This window comes from Thermobia domestica, chromosome 12 (genome assembly GCF_964235325.1).
Source record: "Thermobia domestica chromosome 12, izTheDome1.hap1.1, whole genome shotgun sequence".
NCBI classification, from domain to species: Eukaryota; Metazoa; Arthropoda; class Insecta; order Zygentoma; family Lepismatidae; genus Thermobia; species Thermobia domestica.
Genome location: NC_137465.1, coordinates 178,158,826 through 178,178,591, shown reverse-complemented (window position 1 = coordinate 178,178,591; position 19,766 = coordinate 178,158,826). Strand labels below are relative to the sequence as shown.

At 33.0% G+C, this 19,766-nt stretch overlaps 1 protein-coding gene across 2 annotated transcripts in view; it reads left to right on the top strand.

Moving 5' to 3' along the window:
- LOC145666868 (potassium channel subfamily K member 18) overlaps positions 1-19,766 on the top strand; it is a 240,731-nt gene that overhangs the window by 204,586 nt on the left and 16,379 nt on the right. For both annotated transcript variants that reach the window (XM_081734449.1, XM_081734450.1), the window contains exons 2-3: positions 10,256-10,458; positions 16,785-17,237. In XM_081734449.1, coding sequence (XP_081590575.1) covers positions 10,256-10,458; positions 16,785-17,237 — 656 coding nt within the window. The remainder of the gene's footprint in view (positions 1-10,255; positions 10,459-16,784; positions 17,238-19,766) is intronic.

The following is a 19,766-nucleotide window of genomic DNA, read 5'->3' as shown; positions in this document are numbered from 1 at the left end:
TTCCTTCTCTCTTTAATATTTGAAGGGACTGCAGTACACCATGAATTGTTAAAGAATTTAAAGCAAAATATAGTAGCACATATTAGTATTTCTCATATACTTGAAACTAAAATTTTATCAACAGAAAATAAATCTATTTTAGGTAGATTTCAGTCGTCAATCATATTATTAATGAGTCCTTTGTGCTGCCGAATCTGTACTGTTTCTAGTCCTGGGTATCATTCCCATTGAGTGCACAGCAGGCCCGTAGCCAACCCAAAAATGTAGGGGGGCCCGGTTGAAGTTAGGGAGGCCCGATCCAACCATATGATAGTTTATCACCATATTATAGTTCATTTGCAAGCCTACCGTGAAAATTTTAGGGGGGCCGGCCCCCCTAGATCCCCCTGGATACGGGCCTGGTGCACAGTCTTCATTATTTTACATGACCTAACGGGAGATAAAATTAAATTTTTCTCGGCTTCATCTGTAAAAATTACCGTACAGAACAAGCACTGTTGGATTTTTGTGAAGGAGATGGTTAAGATTTTCTTCCTCCTCAATATCCTTAATCCTTCTCAATCCTCCTTAATCCTTCTCAAAAAAGATCCCAAATATGGTGATTTTTTTCGTGAAAAAGTAATCTTTCATAATTCTAGTTAACTATTTCATGGATCAGTCAATGCTTTGACTTTTCGAACTGCAGTATCTACTCACACAAACTTGAGACTCCAGTGACACGATAATCTTCGTAAAAGCTATGTATTATACATTGAAACGCTTCATAAGACAGACGATAACATTTGTAGCATATTTGAAAATGTCAATGACACACTTCAATACATTTTAGTGTGTTCTATGTATTTTATTCAGTGAATTACATATTTTAGCATCGCATTGACAAATATATTCGTAGTTTATGTATTTCAAAAATTTAAGTAATTTGCGTTTGACTGAAGTCAAATGTAAAAAGTAAGACAATTACTCTGCTTCCCATCAAACTATACAGCATGACTTATACCTAAGGTTGCCATAAAACGAGACGAGACAAAGCTTTTCTAGTAGATATAGTTGTACTTTCTGAGACGAGATAACATTTTCACATTATCTTTTAGAGAAAAAAACAGTCTCAGCCAGTAGCGCATGCGCCTGGCCAGAATTTTATGAAGGAGAGGAGTTCAAATTCTCAAGTTCATATCATTTTAGGTGTTTATTTACATATCTTGATACGATAAATATGTGTTTGTTTTTTTTGTATAATATAATACTCAAGAAGGGTTAAAAGCTGGAACTGCCGTCTTGCATACGCCCTAGCCTCAAATCTTCTCCGGTAGGCGACCCTATTCATGCCAGTACTTCGATTCATGGTTTAATGTACTACGTCTTCTTTCCATAAACAGGTAAATATGTTTTTCTTTGTTTTTTGGGTAATCGTGGTTCAGTGGCAGGACACGTACACTCATGGCCAAAATTATTGTCGCATGTCTATAAATGTGTTGTTGTAGGAATATAATTTGATAACGAATTCGCCCGGTATTTCTTATAATGTTAGTATGTATATAAGCGGCAAATACATGTATGTGGCAAATTTAATGTCGAAAGAGCAGTAACTAAGAACAATAAAATGAAAATAAAACTTTCTTGTCCATTTAGCAACATTTTGTTTTACTCATTCTAAGTTTCGTATTTATAATTCTTTTCCTATGAAATTTGCCACAAATATATGTTTCTCGATTATACACATAATATCAGTACCTATTAAAAGTACCCTGCAAAATCATTATCAAATAATATTTTTACAAGAAGACAGTTGTACATATGCGACAATCATTTTGGACATTAGTAGTACCTCTGATATGAAGGGTTTCCAGTTCGATCTTACAAGATATGATCATGTAGTAAACAATATGTGTCAATGGATTTTCTCGAGATCCTCTAGTTTCCTCCCATTGTCTTCATAAATTCCATTCTCATTCCATCAGTTCTTTTGTTATTATTCATCCGTTACTATTAATCCACACGCCATAAGTGTGGTAAATTAAACTAGTTACTTTATCTCCTTCTTTTTACTGAACATTGGGACTAAGGGATACCTTAAATCAGGGCCGTGCCATGGAAAATCAGCGCCCGGGGCAAGAGTATACGACGGCGCCCCCATACATATATTCCAAGCAATTTTTCTTGTCTTTTTTCCTTTTTCTCCCGAATTTTTCGCCCCCCTTACTTCGGCGCCCGGGGCAGTCGCCCCGCTCGCCCCACCCCACGACACGGCCCTGCCTTAAATTCAAAATGAAGCCAATCTTTCCTTCTCAGAATATGATTAAACTTTGGCTAATTGAAACTGTGTTTCACGGAAATATTGTTTAAACAGTTAATGGGTAAATGTTAAAATATAATTCAATGTAGACCCCTATAATATTGTCTGCATTAAGCAAAATTTAATACGGAAACGGAAGAGGTCAAAAACTAATTAGACATGCATTACAAAGAAATAATTCGTAATAGGATCTCTATCTCTCTTTCTCAAAGTTCGAAATCAGCTAAATAAAATAAAATACGTATATACGCAATAAAACACAGGTAAGTTTGAATGGAAAACGTGTAACGAAAGTTAAATGTTACTCTTCTTTACTAGAGGGGATGGTAGGTGAGTGGTAAAGCGCTCACCTCTGGTCCGATATGTCCCTGATTCGACCCTAGACCACGTGAATTTGTAATGGACATCTTGTTTCTTCCCACATTATCATTCCACGAATTACACTATAATAATTCACTTTCATTAATCATCCGTCTCATTCAACCTAAAGGACAAAAGTGTAGAACGTTAAATTGCAATATATCAATACCAGTGTTTCTTCCAGAAAAAATGTTCCGGGGGGGGCACTTAGTATTAGGAGGGACACATACTATTTTCAGAAGGTACTATTCTATTTATTATTATATTATAGACGTATTATTTTGGTCTCCTCCGGGGATCACTCTCAGACCTCCGGAAGGGCAGTTCCCCCGCCCCCCCAAAAAAAAACATGTCTGGAAGAAACATTGATCAATACTATTCTTTATTAAGTACTGCATTCAACAATACAGTGAAGTTTTGTAAAGTTCCTGAAAAGATTGACAATAAATAGAATGCGTAGTTATTAGTGATTAACTCTTCCATTTGCTGTAAACGTAATGATCCTCATTACGCAAATGTTGATGCTTATTTACTTTTACGTTTTGTTTTTCGCTTTATTATCTGGTAGAAATCATAGTCATGCGAAGAGGTGCAGGGTACCCTTCTAATACAAGTAGCATATTACAAAAATCCCATTGAACACGCAATCTTAAAAGATTCGCCGTTATTTTCTTTAACGATTTGTCTAAATTTGAGATTTGAGATATTTGACCAAATAAACTAGCTACTTTCTTTTTTCAAACACGTATTTCAGATTTAAAAAAAAAAAAAAATTGAAATACACTCTCATAGTTTCAGGGACCAATGTTTATTTTCAGTTGAAGAAAATTGGAAAGTTTAAATATAGAGAAACAAAGGTATTGCTTTCTGTGTGTACTCTAAGAATTCTCATTGGCGTACAACATCAAGCTCGTGGGTTTACTAGGGGTACTCCCGTTTCATTCCATTTTCTCATTCCACCAATTCTTTCATTATCATTCACTTCCTTTAATGATCATCTCATTTAGCCTAACAGGCATAATCGTGGGATGTTAAACTGAAAGTTTTCTCTTCTCTCCTGATATCAAACAAAGCGTCTCGGGGTCTGAGTCCACAGAAAGAACTCTTTGAAGTGAGTGTCCAACCAAAAGTATCTAAAATAGGGCCATGAGAGAATTTTCTTTCTTTTCGTAGAAATGTCCCGAAAGTAAGACCAAAAGTTTCCCCATCCATATTACGAGAACCATAACGAGTTTCTTTCTTTCTTTCTCTCTCTCTCTCCCTCCCCCTGCCTATTTAGTTTCAGTGAAAGGTAGCTTAGGTTTTCCTGGCATTTTATCTTTGCATTAGGTCGTAATAAAACTTGAGGCAAGGGAACTTCGAACTTCCTTTTTTTACAAGTTGATCTCTTCTTTGTCCCTAGGTAAGTTTATACCTTATTTTGCAGAAACTGGACAACCATATAAATTGTTATATGTAAATCGTATCATGGGTAAAGCTGTAAAGCTGTAAAACTGTAAAGCTTATCTCTGAGGACATTGGAACAATTAATGAATCTATATCTGTACCAATATATAAAAGAATGTGTTTCTGTGTGTCTGTCTGCCTATGTACCTGTTATACTTTTTGTATAGAACGGAGTCACTTACAGCCACCAAATTTTGTACACGGACATACAGAGCCCTTACCAGATCTTACCAGACACACAGAGATCTGGAGACCCTTACCAGATCTAGTCACGTATGAAGCTTTTTGATGTTCGACTCCAGAAGGATTGGAGCAAGAATTATAAAGTACTTATATCTGCATGAACCATAATTTCTGTGAGGTAGGCAACCCACACAATTTTCGGTGTTTCAGGTCGCATATCTTTCAGGTCTCCGATTTTTTTTTTATTATTATTATTATTATTAACTTTATTCTTCCCGTATGAACAACAGGCATATCCGCTGGCCCAAGAATGAAAATTGAAGATTGAAATCTTGCAGTTATATGCCCCACAGTTATGCCGTGTAGGCTAAAAGGAAACGGTGATGATGAGAATGAACGAAATGGTGGAGTAAAGAAAGTGAAACGAAACTGCAGAACCTTGGGAAAACCTACACATAGTCTACTGTGTTTGTCTATTACAAAGCCCAGTTGGCGTGAGATGGGATCGATCCAGAGACCCTACGCACCCGCAGTGAACGCTCTACCACTGAGCTGGTTCGAGAATCGCATAAATTTTTTCTGTGCGAAGACCCAGCACTTCTGCTACAATTAAAATAAAACACTTTTTTTTTTTTTTTAATATTTCATGATGGATCATTACTCATTTGCTCAATAATAGAATCTGATGCTGGATCTGAGTTTTTCTAACACTTAACAGAAAAAGTATGTCCATCTACTTTAAAACTGAAACTCCTTAAACTTCTTTGATGACTTTGAAACTTTTAAGAGCGGAAAACTTCTTCAGCTAAATATACGACAAATGCATTTTGGCCTGTTTGTTCCAGATCTTCTGTGGGCTTAGTGGAGCCAATGTCCGTTCATCCAAATAAATGGATTGTTTGGCGAAAATGGCAGTTTAATGTCTTTTACGCATTGCTCTTCTGGATCTCCCAAAGCGAGTGATCAAACGAATCAAAATTCCAAAATGTCTGGCATTGCGCCAATTAGTATATCCAACTTGTGGATAAATTTTGATCTGCCTTATGTCCACATTTTGGAAAGAAAAAAAAAGAAGAAGAAGAAGTGAATACTTCACATGATAAAATCTGTTATGTAAGCCACCACTTTAATTTGACCATATATTTGTGTAACTTTGTATATAGATAAAGTTATACACTAATATTGCTTTGCAAGTTGAAAATACGAGGTGTAAATAGTCATTTATTATGAAATCTAGTAGATATCTATAATGAAGAGTACCTAGTTGAGAAAGGTTTCTCTTTACTATACTATATCATACAGGGTGTCCCATACGGATCTGTTCTTCCTTTCCCAGTCTCTAGTGCAGTAGCGTGGCTAGGACTGTTTTGAAGAAGGCAATAAGGAAACCACTAAAATTTTGAAACGAAATATTCGAATTTACGTCCCACGATTATGCTCTTTAAGCTAAGGAAGACAGATGATTAAGACTAGTGGATAATTATGGTAGAATTGATGGAATGGGAATGTGGGAGGAAATTGGTGTACCCTGAGAAAGCCGATAGACACGATGTTGTTGACCACAAACTTTCTTGGCCGGAGATGGAACCAGGGACCCTACACCAAAAGTAAGTGCTCTAACAATCAGTTACTGTGCCCCTTACTAAAATTCTGAAGGGGGGCTTTATTTAACATGCTTAGCGATTGTATAGTCATTCGGTGCCAATCTTTGATGATAATAATAATAATAAAGTAAATCTTTAACACATAACGGTCATCATTTGTAGGTTAGATGAGATGGATGTTAAGTGCATGTAAATTATGATATAGGCAAAGTGGGAAGCAACCAAAGAATCCTTAATTCCAATAAATCATTCGAACAAAGAGAAAATCCACGGAGACGATCTCGTGTACATAAATTCACGTAGCGTGAGATCTACTCTCAATAGAAATAAAACGTGACACATTGCGATTTTGTTAAGGGCAGACATAATTGTTGTAGTTTAGATTAACTAATGAACAGCTAATAGCATATTACCTTAATGTAAAGCAATGCTTCACTAGACTTCCTCTATTTTCAACAGGATTTGAAAAATTCCGGGTATTTTTGAAAAAATCTAACCCACCTGGATCCGTATGGACTTTTTCGTGTATGATTGTTTTTTTTTGGGGGGTTAGTTTGGTTTTTTCGAAATATTTCAATGTCTTTGGGGTAAAAATGTTAAAATGTGATTTATATTTCAAGATTGTCGTTGTCACAACTTGCAACAATTTTCTAATCACTGCTGTTTTGAAAAAAAATGGCCGCCATTTTGAAATTTTACATTGGATCGCCGAGAAAATCTATGTAGCAAATTTAGAATGTCTCTTGCCTCTACCCTCAATATTTCAACATAAAAATCCGAAAATTGCAGCCTGTAAATGGATACCCGATATTTTGAAAAATGACCGCCATTTTGAAATTTTACGTTGGATCGCCGCCAATATATATATATATATATATATATATATATATATATATATATATATATATATATATATATACAGCTAATTTAAAGTGTGTCGTGCTTCTACTCTGAAAATTTCAACTTAAAAGACCGAATATTGCGCTTTGTAGCGTGGATACCCACTAGTTTGAAAAATGGCCGCCATTTTAAAATTTTATTTTGGTATGCCACCAAAATCTATACAGGAAATTTAGAGTGTCTCGTGCTTGTATCTTGAAAATTTAAACATAGAAAAAAACGAAAGTTGTACCCTGTAGTGTGTGTGGTACAGGCGGACAAACGAACAAATGTAGATGCGACGTTCGCCAAATATGAATACCAAATATATTAATTTAAATCAACGATTAATTCATGTTTTATAAAATAAATGTTTCAAAATGTCTTTGTGAAATATTTTCCAGCGTAAAATAAGTAGTCTTATTGTTGAAGTATTCATTTCCGATGCTTTGTGCGTTCAGTTGCGGGAATTTCCCGAGCACTTCTTTCACGACGGGTATTTCCCAAAAATGCAGCTTTCTTTACTTACAACGAAACTTCCACAAGTACGGAAGTTTGAATTCAGTACTTGATATAGTAATCCGAGCAACAAGCTTCTTAAATTTGACAAGAATTTTTACCCTATTGCTGGTGTTGATTCTACAGAATGCTTATTTTGAAGAATAGCAACAAATGACTGAACTAAACTACTGTTGGAAAACCAAATTTTACAGAAAAATACTTGTATTATCATCAAAGATAAGAAATAATACTAAAAGTTTTACTAATGTGTTTACATATTTACTGGTAGTACCAGTGCATATGGCCTTAAATCCGTCAAACGTATGAAGGATAACGTCCCTCGACGTCGCCGAGTCGACGAGCACACTATTCACGGAATTATTTTCTAAAATATAAAATTGCATATTTTACCTCAAATAGGCTATAAGCATAATCCATTCATTAATATGTTCTATAATTATCTCAACCTAAGTTTTTTTTATTTTTAAACTCATTTAGTGCATTCAGAACTTTATACAGGTCTTATGTTGAATGTTGTATACCTTAACACGAAAGCATCTAATTCGCTCACAGGAAGTCCAAAATCTGATAAAAATAACTTGGAATGTGATTACCTTAATTGTACCAATAATATACTAACAAAAGCTCAAAAACCCAGGTGGGTTTTCAAATGAGTCCAACCCGATAAAACCCAGCGGGTTTTTTCGGGCTGGGCCCACTTGGGCAAACCCTGATATTCAATCATTATCTCAAACTTGCCATCATTAAAAAAATAAATAAATAAAACTTGTCAACACCCTAGGATCCCAATGAACGTTTCCGGCAATTATTCTCTCCCGAGGATGAACCAGGTCCCTAATTTTCAAACTACACACACTAAATTTCGAAATTCCATGTTTGACAAAGCTAATAGGACAGTGCTTAAAGTGACATCAGATGAGGTAAAGGTATGGAACAAATATGACCATTTAGAGCAGTAATTTCGACATAATCCTAAAGAGCATCTCTACTCCTGACATTTTTGCACCATTTTTGACGTGAGAATCTATAGAAAGAGAGGACTAATATGTAAATGTTTTACTCCCCAGTATCATCAGCCTAGTATTCAATGAATATTGTTTTGCTTTGTATTACATTGTATTCCACTAGAAGTCCAGACAATGTGAAAAGAATAAGTTTGATTTTTTAAAAAGAAGTCCTGTCAATGCCAGGGGCGGATCCAGTTAAACATCTTAGGCGAGTGGTAAGATAGTTAGATTTTTTTGAGGGGGTGGAATTGCTCTCCGAAATGTTGAAAGAAAATGAGCACAAATTCTGTCATTGAATAGAGTGATAGGGAATTGATATTCACTTTCGAAACAGCAGCAACGAAATATTTGATAATACAAACATATTTGTTGACTCAATGCTAACATCGTATTTATATCTGTGTAAACTGTGTTGTCTTCTGCACGCAAATTACTATTTAAATCAGTTACCTTACCGGTATGCCATACCAGCCGCTTTTCGAACTTTGGGATGCATAACCGGCTCATACCGCCTCACTTTAAGCACTGTAATAGGATTGAAATCAGGTGCCTGTGGTGACCATTCTACAGGCTACCGCCGCCTTCCAATCCAATATTTAATCCAAACAGTCTCTATATAATCAACTATTGTTCTGCATTTTGTATTCACCTGATTAGAATTAAGAAAATTAGAATTCAGGCTTTTGGCATATATGGCCATGTTAGCCCGTCGTGCATGAAGGCTGTCCGAAAAGTTCCTTCGCGATCACACTACCCCGGGAATTAGAGAGGAAGAAAGTGTCCTGGGACCAGTGTTAGATGCCATCTCGACATTTGCGTAGTATGAATGACGAAAAGTCAGGAAAATCTCATTCAGGCTGGCCGGCCTGTGAAAGCTTTTCCACTTTTCCTACCTTGTGTCCCCACCAGAAATCAAACCTGGGACCGCTTTCACCAAAAGTAAGAGCAGTAACAACTACACCACGCAGTCACATATTCATCCAATGTTATATACCATACTATATATTACAATATGAATTATTTTGTTCTAATGACCATGGCATTAGAACAGCCGAAGACATAAGTTTTATCCCACTCTTAAGATTTTCCTTAGCGGTTAACTAGAATTAATCGACAAATTTGAATACCATTTTCAATAATATTACATTCATTGTGCGTTAAAAAAATCAAACTTGTAAATTGAATCTGAAGTTGCTTAGATTCTAACAGTAGGAAGAAAAGAAATGACTAAAAGAAATCTTAACAGTAAGAAACTACTTTTCTTGAAAATATTTTTTTCTTTTTTTTTTCTTTTCTTTCTTCCTTTTTATTTTGACTGCACATTTGTTACAATATGATGCCGAATATTATGCTACAGAAATGATATAACTGAAAAAGAATTTGAGTAAAACTTAATGTGAAAATTGTATAATGTATGTCATCTATGTATAATGACAAGTTACTTTACATCATGAAAAACTATAACAGTTACTATTAATTTTAAACTGACTTAAGTGCACAGGAAATAAAACATCTTCCTTGGACCAAGAGTGCTAAAAAAAAATTAAATGGTATGGGGATTTAATGACTAGGGTTAGAAGAATCTCTCTTTTAAATGCTAAACAAGTGGGAAAGTATTGTCGGTAGGGCTTTTGAAAAGATTTAATTTTACTGTAAACATATGGAAGTATGATTTTGTGGGTTTGATAAGTACGCTACGATACGAGAGTTTAATTTGAATCCTAACTATAACGAAGTTGAACAGAAGTGAATGAAAGATGTAGCACCGGTTGTACAGTGTTGCTTACAAATACAAAGTTTATTTATGAAACATTCCGAATTTTTGGTTAAGTATTATTATATTTAATTATAAAAATCTTCCTGCAGAATATTCTATCTCATTCTTATTATTGTAATATTACATATCTGAAAGCTTCATTAAACTTCTAAAATAACTTTCATTTTTCTGCTTGAAACAGGATATGGCCATATTGCTCCATCCACAAACACAGGCCGAGCCATCACTATCATCTATGCCATCTTTGGAATTCCCATGTTCTTGATATTGCTGGCTGACTTTGGCAAATTGTTCACGAGAGGAATTAAATTCTTGTGGGCCTTTGTTAGGCGACTGTACTACACTGGAAGCTGCAAAAAAGTCCGACGAACTGCGCCAGTCCAGGTGAGACTATGTTGTCAAAATATCCTATTTACTATTGTTTAAAGTTGTGATGATAATGATATACCTATTGCGCTCATTGACGTCAACCCCCGAGATATATATATATATATATATATATATATTGTAATCTATCCGACATTGATAAGTATCACAAATTCGGGACGGGGGTATGTATCGGGTAGCGTAATATGCATTTACTTATTAAAATTCTTCTGCATTTTATATATATTTACCAAATTACATCATTCCAGATTTTGACCTATTGCTTTAGGTATTTAAAAGAAAAGTAATAGTAGGAATGCAATTTAAAAGTTACAGTAATTCAATTTTCATTTCTAAAATTCTCACTGCTGTTACTGATTTAAGTATTCTATTCTATTCATCTCCCTCGCGGGAGATTTTATAATTAAAAAGTCACAGCACTAAGGCCAAGTTGACTGCTTCACTAGAATTGTTTTAAATCTTTTTGTTGTTATTATAATTGTAGAAGATGGCCCGTTCCAAAATGGACAAATTGGCCTGTTTCAAATAGTTCTGTTTCCACACTAGTTTATGAATTAAAAAGGAAGGCAGAAGCGTAGAACATACAAAAAATTAAGTAAAACACTATAAAAATTGTAATACACTAAATTATGTCCAAAATTGAAATTGTTGTTAAAAATTAAATTGAAATAATTGAAGAGCATGACGCTCTATTGTGTAGAACATTCTATGCCATCTTGCCAACCTCTGATTTAAGTATAAAATTGATATAAAAATTATATTCCGACAATTAGGTATTTCCTTGGTGATTGATTAAAGCTTTAAGCATTATTGCGACACTCTGCTGATGATATTAAATTTACGACGTTCAGTCTAAGAAAACTCGTAAGCTTAAAGACAGGCTTGAAAATCTTTTCTGACCTAGGCGCCAGTTCTGAAACCAGGCGCCGCAATAATACAAAACCATAATTTGATACATAGCCCTACATGTTTTAGCCTTACTAGTATGAAAAGTACAAGCTTGCCTTAGTGTACAGATTATCCTTCAAAGATAACAATAATTGAAGGCAATATAATTGAAGGCAATAATTGAATGCAATATAAGGCAATATAAGTTTTATATGCATGTACAAGTTTGAGCACTAAATTACCGATTGTACACTTTTCTTGGTGTTTCGAAATTCTCTAATAATGGGACATTCATGTTAAGGTTTAAACTTTGAAACTTGTTGAAAAGTTTGAACTTTATAACGAGTGTATTACAATTTATTTCTTATCAATCGATGCACACAAACATTAGAATAATATTGACAGATAAAAATTGGAAATACTAAAGTCAAACAAAGCTAGGCATAAGATTCATATTTCCAGTCACCATATTTCCATGGCACCAGAGATCTTTTGAGCCATGCTTTAAATATATTGAATTCTATCTTCATTTTTCAAATATTAAAGAATCTAATGCTACAAGTTCATACCGCAACATTTTAGCATTTACAGAATGTTAACGGTGTAATGGTCCAAAATGGTTAATGTTTTTTAAAAATTTTAACAAGCACGACCTAAATGCATTACGTCAATCTTTATTTAAAGACTATTACTCAAAATATTCTTCAAAACATTGTCTGTTTTAAGTAATATGTAGTATTTTGCAGGTGCTAAAAAGTTGTACTTGTTGTGGAACTGTATTTTTTTTTTTTTTTTTTTCGATATTAAGAAAGCGTTGAAATGAATGCACTAAAATATAACCAACAATCTTAAGTCATAAACCTAGTTTTTAATTATTTTTTCACGAATATTTTCGAAAGCGAAATTTCTATTTTCCTTATATTTTATTAACTTTTAGTCTTATTATTCCATTTTATTTATTTAATATTTATTTATCCACAAATACAATACATATGTACATGTTCATTATTGAAAATTGAATGAAACAGCGAATTCTGTAAAGTTCAGATTAATTCATATTTTATGAAAGAATATGTACTAGAATAATTTTAATGATAAATGCTATAGTGTAATTATCAGTTGATTCGTTAAGACAAATGTTTTCTTTTATGACCGTTACAATAAGATTTTAATATATAAATGCATTCGCATGGATATTAAATAGCTGGTTCACAGTTTAATAGAGATATAGTTTCTGCACGACAAAATTTCTAAAATATCGCTTTACATAAAGAAATGAATGAAATCCATAAAAGAAATGTATTTTCTCTTTTTATACGAAGTAAGCTTATGCCTATGATATGTATGCAGATTGCTTATAAGCAAAACTTGCACGAAATTCATTTATTATATACGCATGTTAATATGTAGCATTTTCTAAATTTCATAAAATATTTTTGTCTTTCTGCAATCTGTTTGTACATGATACTTTTTTTTAAAAAAGTAGCTAAGAAATTTGCTAAACTTTAATATATAGTTTACAATAATTTTAAATCTATTACGTAACTATTTTACAAAAGTGTAATAGAAAAAAAAAAGTTATTGTCCTGTGTTGAAAAGGAACCCTCATTAGACTTATCGGTTTATATGAGAATTTCGGAAGGATGATTGATTATCAACTTGGAAGCTCAGTATAGTTTTTTGAGAAACTATAGGAATATTCAATTTAATATTAACTTTAGACATTTATGATACAGCTTCTTTCACTAAAATTTGTACAATTCCAAATCACATTGTCCTTGAACAGTGGTGATAAACAACTTTCACTGATACTTTTCTGTGTTTCAAATCATTTTGGTCCCGAGTATGTTATGACTTTTTCGAAAACTAAAATCATACTAGTGTTGAGTTTTTGCAATAAAGAATATCATTTTATACAAACATTTATGATAAACCAAAGCATATTTGCCTTGAATATTTATGACAAAGAAGCTTTAGTTGAAACTTTGATGAAGACTTAAATCATCAAGTTTAACACGGCATGTATATTTTTTCGCAAGTTTTGTTTTCGGAATGCAATCTCACTTTTATTGAGATGAATAAATTATACACAGATTTACCATATGACAGAACCTGGATAAAAATAGAGTGCTCCATTCTAAGTGACTTGTAGCCCCCTCGCAAAACCAGGTCTAAAATTTTCACAAATTCATTCAATCTGATAAAATTTACACATTTTATTTTATGATGCATTTTAATTACCTACGAATACAGCAAACTCGTTTTATAAACACATTAATCTTTTTAGATTTAAAATAGTTTTGCCTTTTGAAATCAATATAAAATACTTGCTATTCGTATTTTGGCTCTAGAAATATTTAAGAATTTTTTTTTAAATCAGAAGTATTATACAAATACTTACATTTATATACATAGAAATTTAAAATAAATTTCCACGTTTGATTGCATCCATGTTTCCCAGTCTTTTTGATTTTCCTGTTAAATGTAATTTTGTATTACCACTAATAGCAAAATACCATTCTTCAGAGATAAAAGAACCAGTTTCGATATTCGTATCACCTTAATTTAAACTCTTGAGTTAAATCGATTAATTTATATCAACGAATACGAATACGATTTTGCTAATAATAATCCAAATTTAATTTAATGATACTTAAAGATCAAGCTTTTACACGAAATAAATTGGAACTCATAATAAGAACAAAACACAATATCCTGATACTGGAATTCTGTATCATTAGATAACATCTTTGAAATGTTTAGTGAAAGAACAATGTAACAACACATATGAAACATCACACTTTCTGTAAAATAAAATAATTTTATTTACAAACAACCATCTGTACTGTATATTTACTTGTAAGATTCTATTTCATATATCTTCTAAATATTATTACCTTGAAAATAATTTTGTGCTTCATTTTTTCTATTATTAATTTTAATTTTCTTTCATTTTAATGTCATTTGGGAGATTCTTATAACCCTATATATCTGGGTAAATGATGGACGAAATTTAGTCTGGTGAAGTATAAATTTCATGTATGTGTGAAATATTTCGTTGTTGTAATTTTGTGTATCTCTGTTTAAAGTAGATGTAATTTTCAAGATGAAAATATTTACTCAATAAGTGTTACTATTGTGAAGTTTTTTAAAACTTTTTTCTTTTTATTTAGTTTTATTTTTGCATATGTTTTATAAACACAAATATTTTGACTGTACTTCTGTATTTTTATCTCACATTCTGTTTCGTAAATGTTACTCGTTGTTTTCTGCTTCATCTTATGTTTTTACTGATTTTCTATATTGATTTATTAAGGCTCATCGTCTTCACTATATTTCCTAATATTTTGTGCAACTTTCCATTGCAGTTTATTTCCGAACTTTGGCACACACTGAATTCCTTATTTCTTGTAGTCTATCTCTTGTTGAGTGAAACTTGTTGGTCAAACTCTTGTATTTTAGTGTTGTGATTTTTTATAAGTTTATCTTATAAAAATTAAGTTTAATATGGTTAAATACTTTGAAATCTTTTATAAGTTTTATTTTCATGAACAGAAATTAGAGTGTATATGTATTTTCTTGTGTATTATTTCTTCTAGTAATGGCTTTCATTTTGCATATCATGTTGGAAATAAAAAATCTTTTCCAGTGTAACTTCTAAGGTAGATCTTCAAATCATATTAACCAAAAATGTTTATATATATACATATATATTACTTAGTTTTAAAGATACTCAGATACTTAGCATGTTTACATACATAATTGCAATTTGAGGTGTATATATATATATATATATATATATATATATATATATATATATATATATATATATATATATATATATATATATATATATATATTGTAAATGCATTTTGTGATAGATTGCAGCATTTCTCTTGCTTTTGTATGATCCTGCTTAATTTTCTGGGACTTCAGAAATTTTTAGAAAGCTTTGATCTTGAAGGGTTTTTCGCTATGTTTCATTTTCAAACCATTGAGTTCATGTAAGCCATGAAAACATCAGAAACTTTTGGTAATTATAAGATTGTTCTCTTTTCTTTCGACTACGTTTCTGTATTTCGTTTATCACGTTATTATATTAAAAAGTTTACGGTACCTGATGCAATGGGTAATTCCTCAGTAACGGTTGCGATTAGTAGTTCTTCTTAGAATGACCCTAGGACAAAATGTGCGGTTGGCCTGGTTGCTTTGGCGTTGTGAATATCCCGCTATTTTTTTATTTCATTATGACATCGGATATAGTAGAATAGGTATGTCTCGGCAGGCTGAAATCTATGCGGTATGTGACGTACATATATAACGTATGTACTGTATGTATTTAAGAGTTGGAAATGAATTTCCGAAGTAAGCATAACAACAAACAAGGTAACTTCTTTGTAAATGTTTTTGCTGACGCTTCATTAAAATGGAAAAGAACGAGTTCTTGGGGTACGTCAGATATAGCCCTTTGATGGCTTTCTGGATCACGTGATTGGAAAATAAAGAAATATATCTATTTTTTTTATTTTTCTATAGTTTAGAAGGAATAACTCGTAGTTTCCCATAATACTCTTACCGACCAACTTGTTCCTGAGTTTTTTTTTTAATCATCCTTAGCTAAACCGCTACAACTATCAACTTAACATCACGTGTCCCTAGGTGCTATCATACCATCAGATCTGACGATAGTCTATCTGTTTTTAATACTCTACTCCTACTTTTTCCACTTCCCAATGTGATGAAGCATCAGCGAAAGAGTTTCCAAAGACGCAGTGGGAGCAAACTGAATCAAAACCAGGAATAAAATAGTAACAATATTCACATATACATACAGATTAAAATAAACTAATGTGGATGTTTCATCAAACAAGGAAAAGAAGAAATAGTAGTAAGATGAGCATACTGAGTAGCGTGGGCTTCCCATTGTTGTTTCCTATTCCGAAACTTTCTTGAAAACAAACAAAGTGCATTCGCTACATAAGCTCTCTTGCTAAATATATAATCAGATATAGAGGGGTGGGCGGAAATAAAGGAGGAGAAAAAGAAGAAAAATTAAAATAATGGAAAAGTAGCTAGATGTAACCATGCAAAAATTAAATATTCTCATTAAATTAATGATGTGCTGAATTGTTTTTGTTTAGAAATACTTCATGACTTTTGTTCCAAGATATGGCGTTCTATATTGAACTTTTGTGTACTAAATATGCAAGAAATGTTTACAGAACTGGCAATAAAAATATGAATCAGTGCATAAATATATTTTTGCTGATAAATTTTGTCAACGAAGAAAATTAACGCAAAGTAAACATGCTTAAATACAATTTTATATTTGCACTTGTAGATAGAGTATTGTACTGTTCGCATGTAAATTGAATGCTTGCTTTTGCAAAACTTTTTTGCATGTTCTCTTTTTTGCTTCTTCCTTTGGCATCTAGGAAGTGATGAAAGGTGTACAACTGGTCTATGACTTCGCCACATTTCAGCGCCGACCCAGTCAAATACCAACTGAAGGGGTTGCAGAAAACCAGCAGCAGCAGCAGACAGACGAACCAGCCCCAACAGACACGCTTCTACCATCTCAGTCCCATCTAGCACCACCACCAGCAGTAGGAGCCGTGACTTTCCAGCCCCCTCCAACAGTTGGACAAAATCATCCGTCGATTCCTGTCACACCCAGTGGAGCTGAACCTAGCACTCCGGCAATAAGCACATACTCCATTGATGACGAGTTTAATTTACCGATTTCCGTCGCTATTACCATTCTTCTCGGCTACATTTTCGTCGGAGCTACGATTTACTTCAGCTGGGAAGAATGGAGTTTCTTCGAAGCGTTCTATTTCGTTTTTATCTCCATGTCTACAATTGGATTTGGGGATTACGTTCCTCAGGTAAGGCAAATATATATATTCATTTTAAATACAGCATGCATAATTTAAGAATATCAGTATTTAAAACGTATACATCGTTATAAACGTTTGCCAAGTGTTCCTGATTTTTCATAATAATATTAAGTCTCTTAAGGCTTCAAGTCGCCTGAAATTGTGCTTTTAATACGCCATTTTATCTTTTCAAATTAACCTTGTATTATTTTTGTAGTTATTCAGTTATAATCACAAACTTATTTGTGAAAAACGCGATAAATATACTTCACAATCCAAATGTTTTAAACTCCAATTTGTATTATTAAAGTTTCTGTTTGGTTTTTCTGAGATAAATACATTATTTTGAAATCAAATAGAAGTCTTGGGACCTATCATAAATTACTCTAACAAATCTTACTAATTAAACTCATAGTCATAATGTCGAAGTTTTTGTTGAATTCGTTTATGTACAATACATGGTAACTACATACGCAGTACACATAAATGACAAACATAAAATAAAGAAAATATTTAAGAAAAATATGAGAAATGTAAAGACATATGCTACAGAGACATAAGTTTCACAATACAATGTTGGAGACATTTTACTATGGCATCCATGCTTATAGGATGTGCAAGTATTATATTATAAAGTTATATATAGCCTCTAATCAAATATAAAATTATCAAGAAGTTCTACTGTAAGTGATGAAGTAACATTTGCAAGTACAAAATGAATACGTATAAACTTCATTGAATGACTTCTTTTTATAAAAAATACTGGAAATTATAATAAATAGAGTGAACATGAATCTAAATATTTAGTTAATGTTTAGTTATTTATTCTCGTCCAGCAAATATCAAATGAAGCTACAATCTAGCTAATATTATAATCTATGTTTTTCACTAACTGTTCTCAAAGATCGAAAGAAATCCACAAAACGAACTTCATGGCTTTACTAAATTGTTAAACAACCAACAAAAAAAGTTATTCTGGATCTATTTAATCACATAAAATAGATTTGCTCTGAATGAAATTACTAAAGGGATAATGCCGTAATTTCGAAATATAAATACATAAATAAAATAAAATAAAATAAAATTTAACGCTGTCCTTTTATTTCAAACCGTCACACAGTGGACGAAATGCACAATCTAGCTGTGCAAAAGTCCAAAATAAGTTACTTGGAATTGCACCCATTGTACCCGTAATAAGTCACAAAGAAATCAGAGATGACAGGAACAACAATAGAAAAATATAACGCTCTGTAGGGAAATGGATTTGCACGTATAAAAGACGGGTTGCAATACAGCAGCAGGTATTACTAATATTGATCAGATTTAGAGGGTCAAATTTAACCCATCGTGATCAACGTTTGTTCGACTGTTAGGAATCGAGAACTGCTGCATGCATGTACTATGACTGAAGTACAAATTAACTGAAAAATTAAATGCGTTTACCACAAGCAGCACGCGTACAACATCGGAAGTCGCTGTTCGTACAAAAAGGTATGTGATATTGCATTTTAAGGGAAAATAATAAAGATATCCACCTATATCAGCCTTGAAATTTGTTTTTATGTGCAATAAATGAATGTTCTCGTATGCAATAATAGTGATATTAGCTGCAGAAAACTGCAACCTGATGATGTGTTTAATAATTTGAGATACGATATCTACTCCCCGGAGAGAGCTGTTTGATATTTGGTGTGAGAAAAGAACCCTAACTGCCAAAAATGCTGCAGTTGCAACATATGTCTGGAGCAGCCTGGACTGGAGAAGACAAACACAGATGAAAACGAGTACATTCAGAAGAAAATAAATAATTTTAATAGCAAAGTATATAAAAAATGTCAGAAATCGAATCGTGTACTGGAGGCATTTTTATCACAAGATGGTAAGTGGCTGGATAATAATGTCAGCTGTGTGCCTCAACAGCAATAAGATGATCCAGAACCAGAGGCATCATCCTGCAGCATACTCGGAAGGCCACCGAAGGAATTTGAACAACTGTCCATATCAACAAAAAAGAAAAAGGTTTCTTCGTTAGTCACTCAACAGAAGAATTAGCATTTGCCGCTGAAAGTAGTTTACGTTGGTCTGAGAGAAGAGATGCTGCACACTTGTGGGGTGTTGTTTCACAGACCTCACGCACCAAGGTTATTGCCACTCGCCATTAAAATTTTGGACATTGTTACCCACCCATTTACCATCTCGTGATAAAAATGCCTTCAGTACAAGATTCGATTTCTGATATTTTTGATATTCTTTGCTATTAAAATTGTTTACTTGCTGCTGAATGTACTCGTTTTCATCTGTTTGTCTTCTCCAGTCCAGGCTGCTCCAGACATATGTTGCAACTGCAGCATTTTTGGCAGTTAGGGTTCTTTTCTCACACCAAATATCAAACAGCTCTCTCCGGGGTGTAGATATCGTATCCCAAATTATTAAACACATCATCAGGTTGCAGTTTTCTGCAGCTAATATCACTATTATTGCATACGAGAACATTCATTTATTGCACATAAACAAATTTCAAGGCTGATATAGGTGGAT